Source organism: Vombatus ursinus, unplaced genomic scaffold, assembly GCF_900497805.2.
Source record: "Vombatus ursinus unplaced genomic scaffold, bare-nosed wombat genome assembly UNPS02014884.1, whole genome shotgun sequence".
NCBI classification, from domain to species: domain Eukaryota; kingdom Metazoa; phylum Chordata; class Mammalia; order Diprotodontia; family Vombatidae; genus Vombatus; species Vombatus ursinus.
This window is the reverse complement of record NW_020954662.1, coordinates 238,879-262,756: the sequence shown is the minus strand read 5'-3', so window position 1 is coordinate 262,756 and position 23,878 is coordinate 238,879. Positions and strand designations below refer to the sequence as shown.

The window sequence follows — 23,878 nt, the reverse complement described above, 5'->3', positions numbered from 1 at the left end:
AAGTTCAGAATTTTAAAAATTGAATTAAATAAAGAAATAATGCACTCCAGCTTTTATTTTATAGATGAGGAAACTGAGGCCCAGGAAGGGAAAGTAACTTGGCCAGAGTCACAAAGGAAGTTAGAGGTAGAACTGAGGTTGAACATACAATCCCTTATTTCATAGAAAAGGAAACGAGACCCAAAGAGGCAGCAGGACTTGGTAAAGGTCTCACAGAGAGGCAGGGGAGACAGAGAATATTTTTGGTTAGTGCCATCTGGCCCTGTTATCTCTAAGCTTTAAGGAAAAAAGAGAATTGGGGCACCCTGATCTCCCTCTTTCTTTCTCTCTTTCTCCCTTCTCTCCTTCCTCTGTTTCTCCTCTTTTTCCTCTTCTCTCTCTCTCTCTCCTTTCCTTTCTCTCTCCTCCCCCCTTCCTTCCCTCCTGCCTGTTTCTCCCCTCCCTCTCCTTAAATTTTTTTTCTTTTCCCCCTCTGTCTTCCTCTCCCTTCCCTCCACTCCCTCTCCTCTTTGTGTTTATTCCCCCTCCTCTCTCTCTGTCTCTCCCCAGCAGTCTCTCTCTGTTTCTGTCTGGACTATGCCTCTGCTATGTATTTTTCAGCATATTCAAGCTGTGAAACTCTTAGAAGACTTTGACGTTATCAAATTCAGTATCTTCAGGGTGCTGAATGGAAGCACAATTATTCTGCCACACATCAATAAACCTCAGTCTCCCAAGCCAATTCAGTTATTCGAAGGAATGACTAATCGGGGATTTTTTAGGGGCTGAGGGGAGAGATAGCAAGGCAGCTCTGGCCCCCAGTAATGGATCAAAAAGAAAAGTATGTAATTGTTCCTTTTTCTATCCTCTATTATAGTCCACAAAGGCTGGCTTTACACTCAGGGCAAAGCCCACCGGTGTTCATTCAAATGACTTGAAAGTAAAATTGAATTTTCGTCATGGCAGCTGTTTGTCTCCACAGAGCTTCTGAGGAGCTCCAATCCCAGGGCCTACACAGCAGGGTAAGGGATTGGCTTTATTTCTACTCTCTCTAACTCTGGGGAAGAGCCTGCTCATGTGATATCTGAGTCTCAGAGTTCTATGTCTGGAAGGGAACTTCAACATAGAATATAGCGTTACAGCAAGAGGCAACTTTGGGACATAGAATGTCAAAGAGGGAAGGACCCTTACAGTACAGAACCAGAGATGAAAGGGGCCTTAGAACAGAGAATATCAGAGCAGGGAGGGCCCTTAGAACATGGAATGTCAAAGCTGGGAGGAACCTTAGAACAGAGAATGTCAGAGTAAGGGGGGCCCTTAGAACACAGAAATGTCAGAGTAGGGAGGGCCCTTAGAACTCTGGATGGGGTTCTTAGAGGGGCCTTAGAACACAGAATGTCAGAACTGGGAGGGCCCTTAGAACACAGAATGTCAGAGCTAGGAGGGCCCTTAGAACACAGAATGTCAGAGCTAGGAGGGCCCTTAGAACACAGAATGTTAGAGCTAAGAGGGACAGTTAGGTAACAAGAGGGATAGAATATTGGACTTGAAATAAAAAACCCCAAATTCCCATACTCCATCAGACTCTTAGTCACTGGGCAACCCTGGACAATCTTTTTCTTCTTAAGTTTCCTCATACATAAAAAGGAGATAATAATAGAACCTACCACGCAGGGTAGTTGTGAGCTAAGATTCTAGTGAGAACATGTGCAAAAACTCTTTGCAAAGCTAAAGGCACTGTAGATGTGCCAGCTCTGACATTCTGTGCTCTCAGGGTCCTCTCAGCAATTTTAATTGGAGCCACATCTGTGACCTTCTGAAGGTCAAACAAAGGAAGTTGGGGCCTCTATTTCCATTTCTTGGTTAGGCTAAATAATGGTTAAAATTTTTTTTTTAATAAACAGGATAATAAGAGACCCTAAATTCATAAGAGATATGAAAACCACCCTTTCTCAAACCCTGCTTTTGACAAAATAGATGTTTTTAATAAAGCTGTGCTTTCCTTCGGAGTGTAAGATTTTAATTGCTTGTTTTTATTTTATTTTATTTTTCTTTTAGAGTTTGTGAAATGTAAAAAAACAAACAAAAGACAACCCAACCCCAATTATGTGAGCAATAATATACTTCAAGAGAGCTTCATTTCATTGTGGAAACCCTACTGGAAGGGAGAGAGATGTCTTAATTCATTCATTCCCACATCCAGGGCTTCACAGGGTCCCCTGCTGCTTCTCTCTGCTGGTGGACTGTTGCTGTGCTGTGATTCATTTGCATATACCCAGGATAGCATCACTCTCTTCCCTGCCCGGCCCTCCCCTCCCCAGGCAATCAGGGTTAAGTGACTTGCCCAGGGTCACACAGCTAGTAAGTATTTGAGGTCAAATTTGAACTCGGATCCTCCCGACTCCAGAGCCGGTGCTCTGTGTGATGGCGCCACCTAGCAGCCCTGATAGCATCACTCTTAAATACAGCCTCTCCCTTTTTGTGGTCAGGCTCATTGACTACCATGCACAGTTCTTATCAGGGCAGGGGCTCAGAATCACAGTGTTTCAGTGAGCACCTAGTGAAACCTAGAACTAGACAGGAATTTCCTTTACTAACTACCAGGGAAGCCATCGTCTTATCTGGGTTTTGCTCGAAGACCCTCAGTGAAGGGGTACTCATCACCGCCCAGGGCAGACCTTTCCGTTCCGGGTGGCACACAGCAGGCACTTAATAGATGTTTACTGATTGATTGTCCCTTTTTGAGATTTCCTCTCCACTTCTCCTTGTGCTATTCTCCAGGGCCCCAAACAAGGCTCATTCCTCCTCACACACTTAAACACTGCTATGATGTCCTTCCCGAAAAAGTCCCCCTTTTTTTTTAGGCTACACATCCCTTATTCTTCTTACAATCCTCCTAAGCAACAGACTCTAGGCCTTTCACCGTCCGGGTCAGCCTCCTCTGCTCCATCTCTAGATCAGCGGTTCTCAGAGTGTGATCCAGGGTCTCCTGAGAGACCCAAAGACCCTTTCAGGGGGTCCTCAGAGTCAAAACTATTTTCATAAAACTCCTGACATTTTAACTTCTAATATGGCAAATATCAAGAGATATAACCCACATAAACAAAAGTCCTTTGGGGAGATCTTTTCAGTATAAGGGGGTCCTGAGCCCCCCAAGTTTGACAACTGTTGCTCTAGCTCATCACTGTCCATCCTAAAACGTGGCACCCAGAACAGAAGACAATACTCCCCATGTGGCCTGACAGGGCAAAGGAGAGATGGACCAACGCTTCCTTATTTTTCTCTAAATGTAGCCCCAAATACCACAAGCATTTCTGGCTCCCGCAGGATTCACTGACTCCAATTAGCTTGTAGTCCACTCAGATGCCCAGATCCTTTTCAGATGAGCTAAGTTCTTCCACTTTAAGGCTGGTTTTTTGAACCCAAGTTTCAAGATGACCCATGAAGGTTCCCTGAACTGCGTTAGGCCAGGTGGTGCTCATCCCACAGTGAAACAAACACTTTTAGACACACCTGGAGTAGCCATTGATGATCCTCCCAGACACCACCTTCTTGAGCGGCTTCCAGTACTTGGCTTCTCCTTCCACGGGTGCTCCGAGAAGGATAACGTCCTCGATGATCCCTTGGCAATCTGAGGGCAGGAAACATTATGTCACAGTTGGACATCCACTATTTTGTAGATGAAGCCTAGAGAGGGGAAATTAACCTTGGCCAAGGTCACACAGCTAATGGGTGGCAGAGTCAGGAAACTTAGGCCTGAGTCTTAGGTACAGTGGGATATTAACGGAGGCAAGTAGGGTTAAGTGACTTGCCCAGGGTCACACAGCTACTAAGTGTCGGAGACTGGATTTGAACTCAGGTCCTCCTGGCTCCAGGACCAGTGCTCTATCCATTGTGCCACCTAGCTGCCCCTTGTCCTGGCTTGGCTCTGGTAGTTTTCTCTGGCTGTCCCTCATGCCTGGAATATTCTCCTTCCTCATCTCTACCTCCCTGCTTCCCTGGCTTCCTTCACGTCCCAGCTAAAATACCATCTTCTACAGTAAGCCTTTCCTAACCTGTCTTCATTCGAGTGCCTTCCCTGGATTAATCATCTCCAATTTGACCCGTATGTAACTTGTTTGTACATAGCTCTTTGCAAACTGTCTCTCCCATAGACCGTGAGTTTCTTGAGAGGAGGGGTTGTCTTTTGTCTTTCTTTGTATCCCTAGTGCTTGGTGTTTAAAACACATTTATTGACTTACTGTCCCAAGGTCCTTTCTGGGTCTAAATTCCATGATACTAGAATCCTTTTTTAAAAAATTTCATTTTATTATTTTTTTTTGCATTCTTTTTTTTTCCTCCAATTTTCAGTTCCAAATTATTTTTCTCCCTCCCAACCCTTCCACACTCACTGAGAAGGAAGGAAAAATGATATATGATGCTAGAATCTTTAGGTGTACCTTTCGGGTACAATGTGAGGATCAAGTGAGATAATATTTATAAAGCACTTAGCACAGCACCTGGCACATAGTAGGTGCTTAATAAATGTTTGTTCCTTCCCCAGTTTTAGGCAGGAACTCAACTTCGAGATGTTATGAATCTGTTTGGCAGTACGTGGAGCCTTTTCTCAGAATCAGCAGAGCTCAATCAGTTAATTCAGCAAACATTGAATGCTTACTGTATGCAGAGCACTGAGGCATAAATACACACACCTCAGGCTCACAGTCAAGGAGGACAGGAAATAAAAGATTTCAATCAACAAGCATTTATTAAGCACCTATTGTATGCCAGGCAGATTTCCACTGGGGAAGAGGGACAGTTGCAGGTGGAGGCTTGTTGGGATACCTTCGTCTTCAGAAATGATGAACAAGCCATGGGGACTTAGAGCCTTCACATGGAAGATAATAGCTTAGCTGATCATCAAACCTCCATGCCCTTTCCGGGCCCTGGGCCATTTAATTTTGTGCTGGATTCCTCATGAAAGCCCCAGGAATTGAGCTCAAGGAGATCAGAGAGATGGTTCAGAACAGAAAGGAAGCTTTGTAAGGGACCATCAGACAGCAGCACTAGGACATGGGCAGAAAGCAACGCTGTCTCCCTTGATGCCCCGCCCTGCTTTGGGGACTTTTCTACAGCATCCCCCCCCCCCCGTCCCCCACCCCCAAGCTGGGGCTTCAGGCAGAGGAAGAATGTATAATACGTAATGTTTCTGGGTAGAATGCAGTCTTTTCTGTGCTGACTTGGGAATCTGTCTTGAACCCGAGAGTTCCCATGAAAACCAAAGCACGGCAGCTTTCCTATTCCCCAGCCAGGGAAGGATCAAGGCTCAAGATCATTCAGGGTAGAGTGGAATTCTAGAGCTGATAGTTATTCATAGAACTCCAAATGTTAGTAATCATAGCTAGCATTTATATAGTGCTTTAAGGTTTGCACAGGACCTTAGAACACAGGATGTCAGAGCTGGGAAGGCCCTTAGAATACAGGATGTCAGGGCTCCATGGTTCCTTAGAATAAAGAACGTCAGAACTAGAAGAGTCTTTAAAATACGGAATGCCCATTTTCTTCCATGACTCAGTGGGAGCACCACCTTCTGGAAGGCTTCACTGCTTCCCTCAGCTGCTTCCAAAGTTACCTTTCATCCACTTTATCTGTTCTCTGTGCACACCTATATATGTGCACGGTAACTTCTCTGTTAGCTCCTTGTGGGCAGGGATCATTTTGCTTTTCTCTCTGTATTCTCTGTATCTCCAGTAAGTGCATAATAAATGCTTGCTTACTTGACTGAATATAAGAGTTTTTGAGCATGGAATATTAGAGTTGAAGGTGATCTTAGGGCATAGTATGTTAGAGGTTCCAGGGGCCCTAGAACAGAGAATGTTAGAATATAGATAGGTCAAGTTAGAAGGGACCAAGCATTGAAAGGAAACAAGCATTTATTAAGTGCCTATTATGTGCCATGCACTGTGCTAAGCACTTTACAAATACATTTCATTTGATCCTGACAACTACCCTGGGAGGTAGGTGCTGTTATTATCCCCATTTTACAGTTGGGGACACTGAGGCGGATAAAAGTTAAGTTATTTGCCCAGGATCACAGAATTAGTAAATGTCTGAGGCTGGATTTGAACTCAGGTCTTCCAGACTGCAGGCCCTATCCCTAAGGAAGGGATCTTAGAGACCATCAAGCAGAATTGCCTTATTTTACAGATGAGGAAACTGAGGCCGAGACAGTAGAAGAGACATTCCTAGGGTCACCAAATTAGTAAGTGTGTGGGGTGGGGTGGAAGTCAGGCCTTCTTGACTGTAAGTCAGGCCTCCTAGCTGCTTCTTGCCACCCACCTAGTCCAGCTCTTTTCTTGGATGACACCCTTTGCACCACTTCTCTTGGGTCATTTATCATCTTCGCAGCCGCCTTCGCCTACTGCCAGAATCCCCATTGCCCTTTGGGTGACTCCCAGCTTCAATCCTTTGGGGAATGAAGTGTTCTATGACTCACAGTCACACAATATTACCTCGAATGTCCTGAAAAGATGGGCTTTTGTTTGTGGGAGAAGATTAGGGTCATTAAAAGCACTTTGCAATTTCCTGAAGGCAATCCCACTGCCCTTTGCTCAATTCTGGGCATGCTTCACTTTCTACGGAATCGGTCCTGATGGATGACCGACCTAGTCTGTCCTCCCAAATGCACTGCACGACACGGTCCACACAAGAGGCCGTCTTCCTCCACCTGGTTTTTACCAATATATTTCTATTATATTGCACATTATTATTATTATTATATAATCCTATATATAGTATATATAATACTATATATAACATAATATTACACAGTAATAATTATATGATATGATATTATATATAATTAAATTATAAAGAGATAAGGTACAATATGTAAATGAATAGGAATAGGGACTGGATTTGTGATTTTATTGGTATAGAAGACCCCCGAGTGAGGAAACTCCTTTTATCAGTATGGGTCAGCCATACTGCCACTTACAGCGTAACCCCTGAGAAGCTAAGTGATCTGCTCAGAAACACTCAGCCAGGATGCGTCAGAGATGGGATTCGAACTCAGGTCTTCCTGGCTTTGAGGCCAACTTTCTATCTACCACATCAGCTTACTCTCTATGAGATGAGAAAAAAAGAAAAGAGAGGCAGCAAGGCCTAGTGGGTATAAGATCAGCCTTGATGGAAGACCTGGGTTCAGGTCTTGCCCTCGATAACGCCTCCCCTCCCCAGTGACTCAGGCCATTTTCTAAGTCCATAAACTTGTTGCCTTAGTGAGGGAATTTCCACACTAGGAATTTCTTACACTAATGAAGTCACACATCCAGGACCCCCTCTCCACCAAAATATATAAATACATATGAAAATATATGAAGTGCTTTGTAAACTTCAACGTGCCATAGGGACTGAGCTGTTATAGTTTGTCCTATTGGACAAACTCTCTCTCTCTCTTTTTTTTTTGCTAGGCAATGGGGTTAAGTGACTTGCCCAGGGTCACACAACTAGAAAGTGTCAAGTGTCTGAGGCCGGATTTCTCATCCTTCCTTCTTAAAGAGGACCAATGACATCATAAGGAAGCAAAAGCTGAGAGCCAGAAGGGACCCCAGAAAGCCAGTACTTCAGACCATAATCTCTTCATTTTACAGACAAGGAAACTGAGGCTCCAAGCTGGAGAGTAACTTTATAAGATTGTAGATTTACAGCTGGAAGGGGCCTTAAAAGTTCATGGAGGCCAACCTCCCTCTGCCCATCATTTACAGAGGAGGAAACTGAGACCTAAAGAGTTTAAATGACTTGCCCACGGTCACATAGCCAGCAAGTATCTGAGGCAGCATTTGAACCCAGGTCTTTCTGCCTCCAAGTTCAGTGCTGTATCCACTAGACAATGTTGCCTCTCAATAGAATATCCTTAAACATTTTTCTAGATCTTAGATGCAGTCAGTAACTTACAGCTGGGATGGGACCCTTCCCTTGACCTTCTGGCTCTGAGCCCTTCCCGGATCCTTAACAGCCAAGTTCTAGGGTCTGTGGCCTTTGCAGCAGCATCATGAATCAGTGGAACCCTTGAGGGAGGAAATCTGAGAGGAGATGAATTTCCTCTCTAGGAGAATCTATCACCTTAGTTACTAGTGAACAACCCAAGTGGTTTCCAGCACCGCCTCAATGATGGTGCTTGGCTGGCTGCCTTGGAGAAAGAGTGAGTGTTGCTGGGGGGACGCTGCTGGCTCATTCTCTCTTTCAAAGAATTAATGTGTCTCTTGTCCTTCAGCAGTGAATTTACTATCACATAAAATCCTCTCCCTCCTCTGCCCACTCCTGGAGTACAGATGAAAAAGGGGACAGTCACTGCCCAATAAACTGTGTCAGGGAATCACAGAAGGAGTGCCCTAAGGGACGGAGGCAGTGCCCTTATTACTATGCCCATTTTTACAGATGGGGAAACTGAGGTTCAGGGAAGGACTCGCTCAGGTGTGTATAACTAGGGGACTTCAGGGCTTGGGTTTGAACCCAGGTTTCTTGGAGAGTGGCTGAAAGAACTGGAAGGAGAAATGAAGACTTGGGTTTGGGGGTTGTGGGGTTGTGCTGGTGGTCTTTAAATATATGAAGGGCTGTCCCTGGGAAGAAGGATTAGACCAAGGGTGGGGAACCTGGGGCCTCAAGGCTACACGTGGCCCTCTAGGTCCTCAAATGCAGCCCTTTGACCGAATCCAAACTTCATAGAACAAATCTCCTTAAAAAAAGGATTTGTTCTGTAAAACTTGGACTCAGTCAAAAGGCCGCACCCAGAGACCTAGAGGGCCACATGTGGCCTCAGGTTCCCCCACCCCTGGATTAGACTTATTCTGCTAGGCCCCAGAGGGTAGAAGTAGGATTGACGGAGGGGGGCTGAAAAGAAGCAAAATGAGGCTTGGCTGTAAGGAAAACTTTCCTACGAATCACAGTATCTACGTCAAAGTGGAATGAGCTGCCACAGAAGGTAGTGGGCTCCCGGGAGCGTGAGGGAGGATGCTCTAAATCTGTGATCTCAGGAACTTACACTCCATCTGGGAATCTCAGTTTCCCTGGCTGTAGAATGAAGAGATTGTAGTCTAAAGTACTGGCTTTTTTGAGCCTCTTCTGGCTAGAAATCTTGAGCCTAATACTAGTAGCTCGCATCTCTAGGGCACATGCAAGTTTATTAAGCACTTCATGTCCATGTTTTTGGAGTGAGGGAGTCCGGACCTGTGACGACATCGGTGTAATGAAGGCCAGAGGTCTTCGAGCAAAGGCCACAGGACCACTTGTAGAGGGGACTCTTGTCCGAGTACAGGTCAGGCTAGGGGGGTACTGAGGCACAACCCCCCTTACCTCCAACTCTGAGATTCTGTATTGCTGTGACTCTTAGCCCAATGTTTTTTTTTTTGTTTGTTTGTTTTTCAGTTGTGTCTGACTCTTCGTGACCCCATTTGGGATTTTCTTGGCAGAGATACTGGAGTGGTTTTCCTTTTCCTTCTCCAGCTCATTTTATAAATAAGGAAATTGAGGCAAACAGGGTAAAGTGACCAGCCCAAGGTCACACAGCTAGTAAGTGTCCAACATCACATTTGAACTCAGAAGGGCAAGTCTTCCTGACTCCAGGCCCAGGGCTCTATGCACTATGGCGCCACCTAGGTGCCCACGGGTTCTTTCTACTACACCAGTCAAAGATGCCAAGGATGACTCCTTCTTAAAGACAGGCATCACATTATCATTCAGCTTTCCTTTATGTACTGTTTCCTATCATTAGAATGTATGCTCCTTGAGGACAGGAACCATCCTGCTTACTTGTATTGTATCTCTAGCAGTTAGCACAGTGCCTGGCACATAGAAAGTGTTAACAAATATTCTATCTATCCATCCATCTGACTTAATACCAATTAATCAACAAGCATTTATTAATCACCTACTATGTGCTAGGTTATGGAGATACGAAGACAAAAACGAAACAAAACCTGCTCTCAAGGAGTTTACATTCTGCCTGGGGAGACAATATGAACGTATATGAGGGCAGCTAGGTGGTGCAGTGGATAGAGCACTGGGCTTGTAGTCTGGAAGACCTGAGTTCAAATCCAGCTTCAGACACTTACTAGCTCTGTGACCCTGGGCAAGTGACTTAACTCTGTTTGCCTCAATTTCCTCATCTGTAAAAATGAGCCGAAAAAGGAAATGACAAACCACTCCGGTATCTTTGCCAAGAAAACCCCAAACGGGGTCAGGAAGAGTCAGACATGACTGAAACAACCAAACAACAACAAAACTTATATAAAACAGATAGGAGGCTATTTCAGGAAGACATTAGCAGCTGGGGGAAGCAGGAATGGGGTCACAGAGAAGGCTGCATTTGAGTTGAGCTTTGAAGGAAACTGGGGATTCTTTGAGGTGGAGGTGGGGAGGGAGACATTCTAGGCAGGGGAGACAGATTATACAAAGACCTAGAGAGGAAAGGTGGAACGTTGCATGTGTGGAACAGCGCAAAGGTCAGTTTGTCTAGGCAGAAGGGTCTGTGAAGGGGAGTAATGTAGAGGGGGCTGGGTTCTTAAAAGGCAAATTAAGGAATTTATATTTGATCCTAGAGGCAGTGGAGAACTGGTAGGGAAAGGCAGGTTGGGGCCAGGCTGTCAAGGGCTTAAATGCCAATAGAGAAGTAAGAACAACAGTATCTCATGCCCTAATTGATCTGTTTGGTATCTGGATTTTCATATTAAATACCTTCTTAAAGTGAGGCATGCTTGTAAATAGGTTTCCAGTTGCTTCTAAACTGGCCCCTCTCCTTTCCAGGCTGGGAAGGCAGCATCACACTGAAGTCTGTCGATTTGTCAACAGAGTCTATTGGTTTGTAGAAACCAAAGCAGCTACACTGATAAGCTGAAAAGAAGGATTTCTCTCTACTTGGCAGGAGGCGATGTGTGCAGTGAGTGATAAGACTGGGAAACTAACAAGGTAATTGCTTCTTGTCAGCAGGTCCAGGCAACGTACCTTGAAGGAAGGAAACGAAAGCACCACCAAGATGTACAAAATCCTTTCCAGCTAGAAAGAGAGGGAGGAGCCAGGGAAGGGGAGAGGGGGAGGGGGGAAGGGGGGGAGGAGGAGGAGGAGGAGGAGAGAGAAAGAGAGGGAGGGAGGGGGGAGGGAGAGAGAGTGGGGGAGTGGGGAGGGAGAGAGGGGAGGGGTGGAGGAGGAGGAGGAGAGAGAGAGAGAAAGACAGAGAGGGAAGGAAGGAGAGAGAGAGAGTCTTCTTACCATTTCCCCCCTTCAGGAATGAGGTTCATATTAGAAATAATAATTTGGAAGATACAATTTTAGATCTGGAACAAACCTTAGAACTGTCAGATTTAGTGTGCAGAATGTCTGATCTAGAAAATCCCTTAGCATATCAAATGTCAGAATTGGGAAGGGCCCTAAAACACAGAATGTGAGAGCTTGGAGGGCCGTGATGGTCCTTAGAGATCATCCCGTCCAACTTCTGCATTTTAAATATGGGGAAACTGAGGCCTGGAGAGGCCAAGGACTTGTCCAAGGTCACACAACTAATAAGTAAGAAGATCCTCTGATTTCAAGTCCATTTTTCTTTACCTCACACAGACAAAACATTGTCCCAGATCACTTTGTTTGTAGCTCTTTGCTTCCACGACCCTCTGTCATGTATTATACGTATCTATGTACACGTTGGGGCAGCTAGTTGGCTCAGTGGAGAGAGCACCAGGCCAGTAGGAAGACTCATTTTCCTGAATTCAAATCTGGCCTCAGACATTTCCTAGCTGTGTGACCCTGGGCAAGTCACTTCACCCTGTCTGCCTTAGTTTCCTCATCTGTAAAATGAGCTGGAGAAGGAAATGGCAAACTGCTCTAGTATCTCTGCCAAGAAAACCCCAAATGGAGTCAGAAAAACTCAGAGACGACTGAAATGACTGAATAACAAAAGTACATGCTGCATCTCCCTCCTGTCTCCCCCCATACAGAACAATGAAGAAAAAATCTTCACATGACAGCACCGAGTAGATAGCAGACTCTTAATAAATGCTTGCTGAATCCAAATCCATTTTAAAATGTTGGATCCTCAGTGAATAGCGCTAACACTTGACACTTTCATGGTTCACGGGGAGTGAACCAGGCCCCGAGCCTGGCTGGCTCTCCTTGCAAGATGAGGGTACGTGTTCTTCTTGTGTAATTTATTTAATTTGATGGAAAAATATGCCAGGTGCAGAATATAATTTCACTGTTACTGTTCTTCTCTTTCTTTTCAAATGACTGCTTTTTCCATTTCCATTTCCATAGCAATTACAGTAACAAAGGGCCAAAAGGAGACTGCTAATCATAGAATTATTGAGTATTAGAGCTGAGAGGGCTATACAGCATAGAATGTCAGAGATGGGGGAGGTTGGGCTTAGAACAGAAAACATCAGAGCTAGAAAGGACCTTAGAACACAGAATCTGGAGGGCCCTTAGAACCCAAAATGTCAGGGCTGGGAGGGGCCTTAGAACAGAGAATGTCAGAGCTGGGAGGGCCCTTAGAACCCAGAATGTCAGAGGTGGGAGGGGCCTTAGAACCCAGAATGTCAGAGCTGGGAGGGGCCTTAGAACACTGAATGTCAGAGCTGGGAGGGCCCTTAGAACCCAGAATGTGAGAGCTGGGAGGGGCCTTAGAACCCAGAATGTCAGAGCTGGGAGGGGCCTTAGAACCCAGAATGTCAGAGCTGGGAGGGCCCTTAGAGATTAGAGTCTTGGAACTAGGAAGTATCATAGAATGTATAATGTCAGAGCTGGAAGGGATCTTGGAACACAGGATGTTGGAATGTTTAATGAAAACAATGGCAGGATTCTCAATAAATATTAGCTGGTTGATTAATATGCTGAATTCAATTACCAAAGGACAGTTCCTTAGAGAATTTCTTTATGGGTTTTTGCAGAATTGGCAACTGTTACCTGGGTCATAAACTGAGTGATTGTGCAGCCAAATTCTTGCCTCAACTTGGGATTCCAGGGTTTGATAAAAGGAGTTTCTGTGAATAACTAGTTCCTCCTTCTTCATGTTAAACAAATTGATCACAGCGGTACACTAGCTCCATTCAAATGAGGAGACTGGATTAAATGATCTATAAAGTCATTTCTGACTATAACAACCTGTATCCTAAGGGCCTTCCCAGCTCTGACATTTTTTTCTAAGGCCCCTCCCAGCCCTGACATTTTGGGTTCTAAGGGCCCTCCCAGCTCTGACATTCTGTGTTCTAAGGGCCCTCCTATGACTAAATTCACACCCGAGTGTCCTCCATTCTCAGGAGTAGTACAGATTCAGTGTAAGAAAAAGGTTCCACCAGATGGCCTTGTTACTAATGTAGCAATATAAAAGTTTAAAAAAAAAACAACTCTAGCCCAGGACTCTACTGTTCTTCAGACATCTCATTGAGATGAGAACCATAGATGCATGGACCAAGGGGCCAGAGACATCATTTAGCCAATCCCAATTTGTTTCACAGAGAGGGGATAATGAAGCCCACAGACAGGAGATAACTTGGCCAAGGTACCAGTGAGTTAGTCACAGGGCTAATAATCAGTCAGTCAACAAACATTTATTAAGTGCCTACTATGTGCCTGGCACTTGTGCTAAGCTCTGGGGATACAAAGAAAGGCAAAAACACCTTCCTTTTCCTCAAGGAGGTCATATTCTAATGAAGGAAATAAATCAATAACCAATATTTATTAAGTACCCACTGTGTGCCAGGCATTGTGCTAAGCTTTGATACAAAAAAGGTAAGACAGTCCCTGCCCTCAAGGAGCAACCAACCAGTCTAATGGGGCAGACAACACCCGAACAACTATATGTAAACAACACACAGAATAAATTAGAAAGAATCAACAAAGGGAAGGCCTAGAATTAAAGGTGTGTGTGTGTGTGTGTTTGTCTGTGTGTGTGGGTATATTAATTAAGCCTATCAATTAATTAAAGAGCCAAACCTGGGGTTAGGGACTCAGTCTGGTGCATTCTGTATGTGATGGATTTAGATGATAATGAGGGCAGAAAGGGTGTATAAATGAGCAGAGCTCAGAGATCGTGCCCAGTTTTTTGTTTTAAACTGGGAATGCCTGGTGTTTTGTAGGCACAAAATTGGAGAATCGGACACCATGCCATAAAAGAACCAATTAAAGGAACTGGGAATGTTTAGCCTGGAGAAGAGAAGACAGGGAAATATGATGATAGCTCTCCTGGAGGAGAAAGACATCACGTGGTAAAGGGATCAGACGCGTCCAAAATAGGCTGCTTCTGGAGGCGGTGAGGGCTCTAAAAGTAGCAGCTTTTTTTTTTTTTTTGGTGAGGCAATTGGGGTTAAGTGACTTGCCCAGGGTCACACAGCTAGTGAGTGTTATGTGTCTGAGATCAGATTTGAACTCAGGTCCTCCTGACTCCAGGGTGGTGCTCTATCCACTACACCACCTAGTTGCCCCAAAAGTAGCACTTTTTAAGCAGAAGTTGGATGATCACTTGTTGAGAATACCGCAGCTGACTTCTATTCAGGTATGGTTGAATCAGGCTCCTTCCAATGGACATTCTATGTCCTAAGGTCTCTCCCAGTGCTGACATTTCATTCTACCAAAGTGATTTTCCCTAAATCCAGATCTGACCACCCTTACTCAAACAACTCTGGTTGCTCCCTATTGCCTCTAGGATCAGATCTAAACTTTTTTCTTTTACTTATAAAGCCCTTCACCACCTGGCCTCAGTCTAACTCTGCAATGGGGAGAAGTTGCCCAGGGAAGCTTTTTCGTGAATAAGCAGATTAGTCAGTCTCCCTCCCTCAGGGCTGGCTTGACTGCAGCGCTGTCATTATTACTGTGGGTTCCATGGTGGGTGGGAGGGGAAGTAGGATTCTCTCAGACAGATGCGCTCCACAGCTTTCAGAGCCTTTGGGAGGTTTAATGGAACCCTGGTGACCAGTGTGCTGGATTGATAAGAGTTGGGAAAAGGGGTCAAATCACAGCTTCAAGGAGAAGCTCATTACTCATTCCCTGAGCCTCGATGACCTCATCTATAAACGAAGGAGTCAAACTCAGTAAACTATAAAAAAATTTTTTTTAACAATTTGATTTTATTTTATTTTCAGATCTGCATTCTTCCCCTCCTTCCTCCTCCTCCTCCACTGAGAAGAAAAGCAAAATCTATTAGAAAAGTGTATAGTGAATCAAAATGAATTCCTCCATTGGCCAGGTTCCAAATGTGTGTATGTATATATACATATATGTATGTATCTGCCCCCAGAGTCCTCCACACTCTGTCTAGAGATGGGCAGCCTGGTCCGCCATGAATCCTCTGGAATTGTGTTTGGTCATTGTGTGGATCAGAATTTCTAAGCCTTTCAAAGTTGTTCCAACAGACATTTATTGAGCACCTGCTGTGTACAACTCTGGGCTCCGCACAGGGGGGGTGTGGAAGTTTAGGCCTTCACTCCCTGTGGCCTACTGATGGTTCGGCAGAAGTATATCGACCCAAATCTGTTGCTGTTCAGTCATATCCAACTCTTCATGACCCCATTTGGGGTTTTCTTGGCAAAGATATCGGAGTGGTTTGCTGTTCTCCTTCTCTAGCTCATTTTACCGATGAGGAAACTGAGGCAAACAGGGCTAAGTGACTTGCCCAAATGAGTCTTGCTTTCCAAGGCCAGGGCTCTATGCACTATGGCGCCACCTAGCAGCCAACAACAAAAACACTCACTACAAATAGACCCATGGCAGTCTTGGGCTGTGACACATACAATAGTTTCTTCCTAAAAAGGAAATCATCTTCAAGACTTAATTGGTCCAGGGGGCTAAAGCTTGAGCCACTGACAAGAGCTTCCCAGGTCCACCAAGCACCAAATTGGTGCTCAATTAGCAGGTATTTTTCAGGTTTGACTGAATTTCTACCGTCATGCAAGTGAATACACTCTTCTGACCAGGTGTGCCACTATTAGCAAATACAGAAGAGGGAAGAGCTGTACATACATGAGCTAACACTGCATCTTTGATAATAATGATAATAATAATAATAATAATAATACTAGCTAGCATTTATATAACGCTGTAAGATTTGCAAAGTGCTTTGCATACCTGGAATCTTCAGGCTTTAGACTCCTAAACTGTACAATACAGGGGTTGGGCCAGGTGGCCTCTGAGGGCTTTTCGATTTCTAGATCCCTATCACTGGGGGTGTTTGGGGAAAGGCTAGGACAATACCTGGCAGGGATGCTGTGGACGGGGGGGGGGCAGGAGGTTGCATGAGATGCCTGCTCTAAGCAAGGATGCTAGGACGTCTGTTCTTCCAGCAAGGAAGGCCCCTCGAGCCACCTGCTCTACCTTCTTTTGACTCAGCCAGCTCGGGTCCATTTTTACGACAGCTTGAACCGAGCTCCCTTCCTGATGACTTCCTAAACGATGAAGCCATTTCTATGCAAATGCATGAAGTAGAGAGGAAAAAAGCAATTTGGTTTTCAGAAACCCAGTGCTGTACATGAACACTGCAAGACACAGCTTGCTGCAGCAGCTGATTGAGAAAAGGGACTCAGGCAGGGGCCAGAAATACTTTGGATCGTGGGTCTAAAGGTGGAAAGGCTCTTGGAGATCACCTCCTCCAACCCCCTCTTTTTATAGATGAGACGGAAGCCCAGAATGGAGAATCCATTTGCATTTACTCACATAGCCAGTAAGTGACAGGACCAGAATTCAAACCCAGGTCACTTGACTCCAAATCTGCCATTTCCATGGTTCTAGGAAGAAGCCCAAGGCTTCCTTATTAGAGGTCTGTTTTCTTTCCTCAAATTCTTACTGTGTCTTTATTTTTGTCTAAGGATCTAAATATTTAGCAGGAATTTCTGTTGTATCAAGCTTGGCTTTCAGCAGGAGGGATTTAGACAAGCTGAACTGCTTAGGATACTGGGTGCCTTTGTGTCTCCAGTTAATATTCCAGTCACTCAGTCTGGATGTCTCATTAGGCAGAACCTCGGCTGGCTGCTGGATTTGATGGATTAATATCATCCTGGGCTGGGGGAGGTGGAAAGTATAGATCTGTAGTTAGCAGGGACTTGAGGTGCCATATACTCCAACCTTTCATTTCATATTTTTTTAAGGTATATGTTATCATCTCTACTAGAATGTAAGCTCCTTGAGGGCAGGGACTGTTTTTGCTTGGTCTTTATATCACCAGTACTCAGCACAGTGTCTGACACATAGTATTTATCCATAAATAAAGCTGCTTACTGGCTTACAGATAAGGAAACTGAGGCACAGGGGGATTAAGTGACCTGCTCATAGTTACACAGGTAGTAAGCATCAGAAATGGGATTTGAACCCAGGTCCTCTGACTTCAGAACCAGTACTCTTTCCACTGTACCTTGTTGTCTCAATGATAGATATACCTGAAGGGCTGTCATGTGAAAGAGGGATTCGATTCATTCTGTTTGGCCCCTGAGGTTAGAAATAGGAGAAATGGATAGAAGTGGAAAAGAGGCAAACTTAGGCATCTGTCGTGGCCAGCAGCTTGAGATTAGTGACAATTCCACTGGTGTAGTGGATGCTCACACTCGTGACAGTGGGAGATCCATCAGAGTGACTACATATGTGATAATAAGAGAAATGCAGATCAAAACAACCCTGGGTTTTCACCTTACATCCAGCAAATTGGAAAAGAAGACAAAAGATGGGACTAGGCAATGGTCCTATGGGACTAAAGCCCCCACTATGGGAGGGGCTGTGGGATGATAGGCACACTGGTGCATTGTTGGTGGAACTGTCAAATGGTACAACCATTTTGGAAGGCAATTTGGAATTATGCAAATAAAGTGACTAATATGTATGTGTTCTTTGGCCCAGAGATTCCATTACTGAATTAAGACCCCAAGGGGGCCATTGATAAGAAAAAAGTCCCCATCTACACTGAAATATTCGTCACAGCATTTTTTGTGATGGTAAAGAATTTTGTGATAGTTAAGTAGTTTCTTATTGATCAGCAGTGGCTAAATAAGCTATATTTATGGCACATGAATATAATGGAAAATTACTATTTAAAATGATGAATATGATGAATACAGAGAAGCCTGGGAAGATTTTCATGAACTGATCCAGAGGGAAGAAAGCAGAGCCAAGAAAACAATAATGCCTACAACAGTTTGAATGGGAAGGTCAACCACATTCACACACACACAAATCCAAAATGAATGTCGCAAAATTAGAAGGAACAAGCATGTCTCAAAAGAAGGGAGATGAGAAGACACCTTCATCCTTCCCCTTTGAAGAGACAAGAGGCTCACAATATTGTACACTGCACATATTTTCAGTCTTTTTCAATATATTGATCAGCTATTTTAAATCTGTTGATTTTTTTTCCTCTTCTTTTTCTTTTGTCTTTAAAAATACTATTTGTCATATGGTATAGCTTTTAGGAAGGGAAAAAGGAAAGAATAGTAGGGAAACAAAAGACATAAAAACTTATTTAAAAAATAAAGAATAGTAACATAAAAAAGTAACTAAGTATGATTATTATTACAAATTGAGAAACAGAATTAGGCTCCAAGAAGATCTCCACAGACTGGAACAGCAGGTTGACTGTAACAAGATGAAATCTCATAGAGATAAATGTAAAGTCCCACGCTTGGGTTTATAACATCAATAGCAAAAGTACAAGACAGGGGAAGTGTGGCTAGGTATCAGTTCATGTATAGCTCCCTATGAATCTACAGTGTGATTCAACAACCAAAAAAATCAACCCAAGCTTAGGCTTTGTTTACAGATGTGTAATATTTTCAGCAAGGGAGAGAGGATAGGCATGCTGCCTCCGCCTTGGCCAGCCATATCTGGCTTGTGTTCCATTTTGGGTACCACATTTTAAGAGGCAGAAGGATGAGCTGCAGAGTGCTTAAAGGAGGGAGGCTAGGAAGGAAGATATGCTATATGAGAATCAGCTGAAAGAACCAGGGGTATTAGAGAGAAGATGGTAGGAAGATATCACTGCTGTCTTTGGATATCTGAGGGAGCAGGTGATCTGGGTAGCTGTTGAGGGCCCATGAATGGGAGTTACAGAGAAGCAGTTTCTGGCTCAACGTAAGTCAGAGCTTACTAATAATTTCAGTGGCCCAAGAGGTGGAAGAGATTGACTTGGTAGGCAATAAGCTCCTTATCACCTGAAATGTTCATGCCTATGACTGATGACCACCAGGTGGGGATGACAAGTGTGACCAGATGACTTGCATGGTCTCTTTTAGTTCAAATATTCTAGGCTTTCTTGCACACTGACCAAGAGAGAAACTGACTGGACCACACTCACGTAATGTGCACAGATGATGGGGTGTGAGAGAGAGTGGAAAACTTTCATCCCAAGGGTTTTGAGCTGAAGTATCTAATTAGAGTCAATCACTGACCTTGGGGTCATATGTGACTCTTCCCTTCCTCTCATTTGCCAAAGCCATCAGTAGCCAAAAATTACCAGTCTCACTCTTCGGTATCTCTTGCATTCATCGCCTTCCCTCCATTCATGCAGCTACTAGCCTCGTCCCTCATCACCTTTCACCTAGATTACTGCAAAGCCTCCCCACTGATGTCCTTGCCTCTAGTGTCTTACTCTCCAATCCATTCTTTACATAGGTACCAAATGAATATTCCCCAAACCAACTCCTTACTCAAAAATGGCTCCCCATTGCCTCTAGGACAAAATACAAAAATCCTCAGACTGTCATTTAAAGCCCCCCCCACAATATGGCTCCCACCTACCTTTCTATTTTTCATGTTAGTCCCTTTTCACACACTCTTTATTCCAGGTAAAGTGGCCTGTTAGCTGCTGTCTGAAAAAGAAATTCCATCTTCCTCATGTGGAAATATGTTTACATTGATTGCACATGTATAACCTATATCAGATTGCTTGCCATCCTGGGGAGGGGAAAGGCGAGGGAAAGAGGGAGAAAAATTTGGAACTCATAATCTCATAAAAAATGAATGTTGAAAACTACCTTTATACGTAATTGGAAAAAATACTATTTACTTAAAAAAAAAAAGAAATTATATCTTCTCCCTGGTTATACATGTCTGGAATGCTCTTCCTTTTCTCCTCCACCTTGCAGGATCCCTAGCTCTTTCTGAAACACATCTCAGATGCTACCTCCCACATAAGACCTTTCTTGCTCTCCCGTCTCCCTGGTTATTAGCATTCTCTCCTTCTTGATAGTACTTGATATTACTTTGCATGTATTTGACATTTAATTACTTGCATGCACACTTGCAGATATCCCATACCTCCCCACTGCCCTCTGTGTGATGTTAATTTCCAATTCTTTGTAGACCATAGTATTCCATGCAGATGTGGAATACAGCAGATGCTTCCATACAATAGCACTAATGGAATGTTGGTTTTAAAAAAGATAGGCTTTTGTTTCCAAGAGAATCATGGGGGGACTGGTAGAGAATTAAAGGGATCTTTGCAATCTCCTGAAGGGTAATTCAGCTATCTCACCTTCTCCTGTTCAATGCTGAGACCAACTCATTGTCCATCTTTCTGCTCTCCTAGATATATACACGCTTACATATATACACACATAAATACATTCACACACACACACATGAATGGACAAGTGGTACAGGCCATCAATCCAAATCTATGTCCTAATCTGGGCAAGGGATGGGAGGCTCTAACGTAGGACCAATGAGGAACTTTGAAGATGAGCAGAGTAAAAGACAACATTAGGGAAATGCATGACAGATGGCTGCTCTTGTGGCAAGGAAAGTCAGGTGAATGGCCAGAATGCTCTAGTGCAGGAGTGGGGAACCTGCAGTCTTGAGGTCACATGTGGCCTTCTAGGTCCTTGGGTGCGGCATTTTGACTGAGTCCAAGTTTTATAGAACAAATCCTTTTATTAAGGGGATCTGTTCTGTGAAGTTTGAATTCAGTCACAGGGCCCCACTTGAGGACCTAGAGGGCCACATGTGGCCTTGAGGCCACAGGTTCCCCGCCTCTGGTCTAGTGGTACCCTTGAAATGTCAGGAGAAAGCAAGGAAGGCATGGTGAAAGGCCATGAATGAGAGTGTTGCACCCGATGGCTAGGCATGGATAGATTGAGATCTGTGGCACTGGAGGGCACTTCCAAATCAATGAGATCACATATCCTTGGAGTACCTGAGCATTTGAGAGCACATGTGTTGTAGCCCCTTGCTAGAATGGAAACTCCTTGAGGGCAGGCACTGTTTCATTTTCTATCTTTGTATCCTCAGTGCCTAGCACTGTGCAATGCACATGGCAGACATTCAATAAATATTTGTTGAATTGAACTGAATGACTTGGGTGACTGTTGGAAGTTTTTCCTGTTCTGCGGAGCTGTCACCCCTCTCCCTGATACTTTGACTCTTTATTCTGCCACCTGGGGCCAAGCAGAAAATTTGGCTCATTCCCTACTGCCTACAAACATTCCCATTCTCCCTGATCCTGAAAAAAAAAACCCTCACTTCATCCTTCCATCCTTGCTGTCATCCTATATCTCTTCTGCCCTTTGTAGCTGAACTCCTCAAAAAGACCATCTGCTTTCTCTCCTCTCATTCTCTTCTTAAACCCTTACAATGTGGTGTCCAACCATATCATTCCACTGACGTGTCTCTCTCCAAAGTTACTAATGATTTCTTCGTTGCCAAATCCAACGGCCTTTTCTCAATCCTCATTCCCCTTGACTTCTCTCTAGTCTTTGACAGTGTTGATCTCTCTTCCTTAACACTTTTTACTCTCTTAGGTTTTTGGGACATCTCTCTCTTCTGGTTCTCCTCCTACCTCTTGGACCGCTTCTTCTCAGTCTCCCTTTCTGGATCCTCCCCCAGATCATGCCCTCTAACCATAGGTGTCCCTCAGGGCTCTGTCCTGGGCCCTCTTCTCTTCTCCCTCTATACTATTTCACTTGGAGATCTCATCAGCTCCCATGGATTTAATGACCATCTCTATGCTGATGATTCTCAAATCCTGCCCCAACCCCTCTGCTGATCTCCAATCTTGCATCTCCAACTGCTTTTCAGACATCTCAAACTGGATGTCTAAGAGACTTCTTAAACTCAATATGGCCAAAACAGAACTCATTATTTGCCCCCCACCCCCATCCTTCTCTCCCTCCTACCTTTCCCTATTATTGTAGAAAGCAACCTCATCCTCCCAGGTCCTCAGGCTCCCACCCAGGAGTCATCCTGGATTCCTCATAATCTCTACCCTGCCCCCATATCCAAGCAGCCGCCAAGGCCTGCTGTCGATGTCACCTCTGGACCATCTCTTGAATATGTCCCCTTATCTCCTCTGACACTGCCACTACACTGGTGCAGACCCTCATCACTTCTCACCTGGATTATCGTAATAGCTGCAGGTGGGTCTGTCTGCCTCAGGTCTCTCGCACTCCAATCCATCCTCCATTCAGCCACCAAAGTGATTTTCCTAAAGCACAGGTCACTCCCCTACTCAATAAACTGCAGTGGCTCCCTATCACCTTCAGGATTAAATACATCTGGCATTCAAAGCCCTTCCTAACTTGGCCCCCTCCTGCCTTTCCAGACTTTTTACTCCTTACTCTCCTTCATGTACCAATGATTCTGGATTCCTGGATGTTCCAGAAAGAAGACTTTCCATGTCTTTTCTCTGGCTGTCTTCTGTCTCTCCTCATTTCTGACTACTGATCTCCCTGGCTCCCACCTTCTACAGGAAATCTTCCCTAACCCCTCTTAATTCCACTACCTTCCCTTTGTTAACGGTTGTTGAGTTGTTTTCAATTGTGTCTGACTTTTCGTGACCCCATTTGGGGTTTTCTTGTCAAAGATACTGGAGTATCTTTGCTTGTTAGTTCCTTCTCCAGCTCATTTTGTATATGAGGAAACTGAGGCAAAGAGGGTTGAGTGACTTGCCCAGGGTCACATAGCTACTAAGTGTCTGAGGCCGGGATTTGAACTTGGGAAGATAAGTCTCCCTGACTCTATCCACTGCACCATTATTTCCTATGTATCCCGTCTATGGCTTTCTTAGTATATATTTGAATGTTGTCTCTCTCATTAGACTGTAAGTTCCTTGAGGGCAGGGATTGCCTTTTGCCTTTTTTTTTGTATCCTCAGCACTTAGCACAGTGCCTGGCACATAATAGGTACTTAATAAATGTTTATTGATTGATTGCTACTACTCTAGTGCAGGCCTTCACCACTTCAGGCCTGGACTATTGTAACAGCCCTTTTCCATGTGGCAGCCCTTCAGATAATTAAAAGCAGTAGTCATTTTCCCCCCTGTCCCAATAAGTATGTCCTTCACCAGAGGAAATATCACTTCCCTCCTCTTTCCTTCAACTTATCCTCATAGGATCATGGGGGTTGGGGGGGGAGGTTGGTGAGCAACATACTAATCCACCCCCCCCATGCAAGTTAGGCAAATTTTTCCATAAAAGGTATGGAAATTGTCCTTGAGACTTCATTGGTTCAGAGGACAAAAGGCCCAGGCGTTTGAGATCATTCCCAGGTAGTCTGAGTATAAAACAGCAAGGAGGTGCTTGCCACAGGCAGTCTCTGATGTTTGGCTGATGGACCACAATGGGAAACTGAAAGGCAGGGGATCTTTGCTTGGCTGAATCAACTTACGAGGTCGTCAATGCCGATCCTTCTCCTGCAATGGCTAAGTGAATCTCTTTTTGCAATCTGTTCAAAGACCTGTGAGGATCTCCTTTTGTTCCAATATCAAACATAAGCCACCAGGGGCCTGGCTACAGCCAAGAATGGGGGGCTTCCGGTTTCCATTTCACCCTGTTTGATCCCTAGCTTGTCATCATTCATCTAAAAATGCATTTTGATGAGAATGGTTTTGGTGATATTATGAAATTATACAGGAGCCTGTCAGAAGGTAGCCATAACTCTGAGGGTCAGCAGGGCTCATGTTTCAGAA

The 23,878-nt window shown here is 44.4% G+C and overlaps 1 protein-coding gene across 3 annotated transcripts in view; it reads right to left on the bottom strand.

Moving 5' to 3' along the window:
• The window catches only part of LOC114028476 (transmembrane and coiled-coil domain-containing protein 4-like), a 109,908-nt gene that overhangs the window by 23,925 nt on the left and 62,105 nt on the right, over window positions 1–23,878 (bottom strand). For all 3 annotated transcript variants that reach the window (XM_027842712.1, XM_027842711.1, XM_027842713.1), the window contains one exon: window positions 3,493–3,610. In XM_027842712.1, coding sequence (XP_027698513.1) covers window positions 3,493–3,610 — 118 coding nt within the window. The remainder of the gene's footprint in view (window positions 1–3,492; window positions 3,611–23,878) is intronic.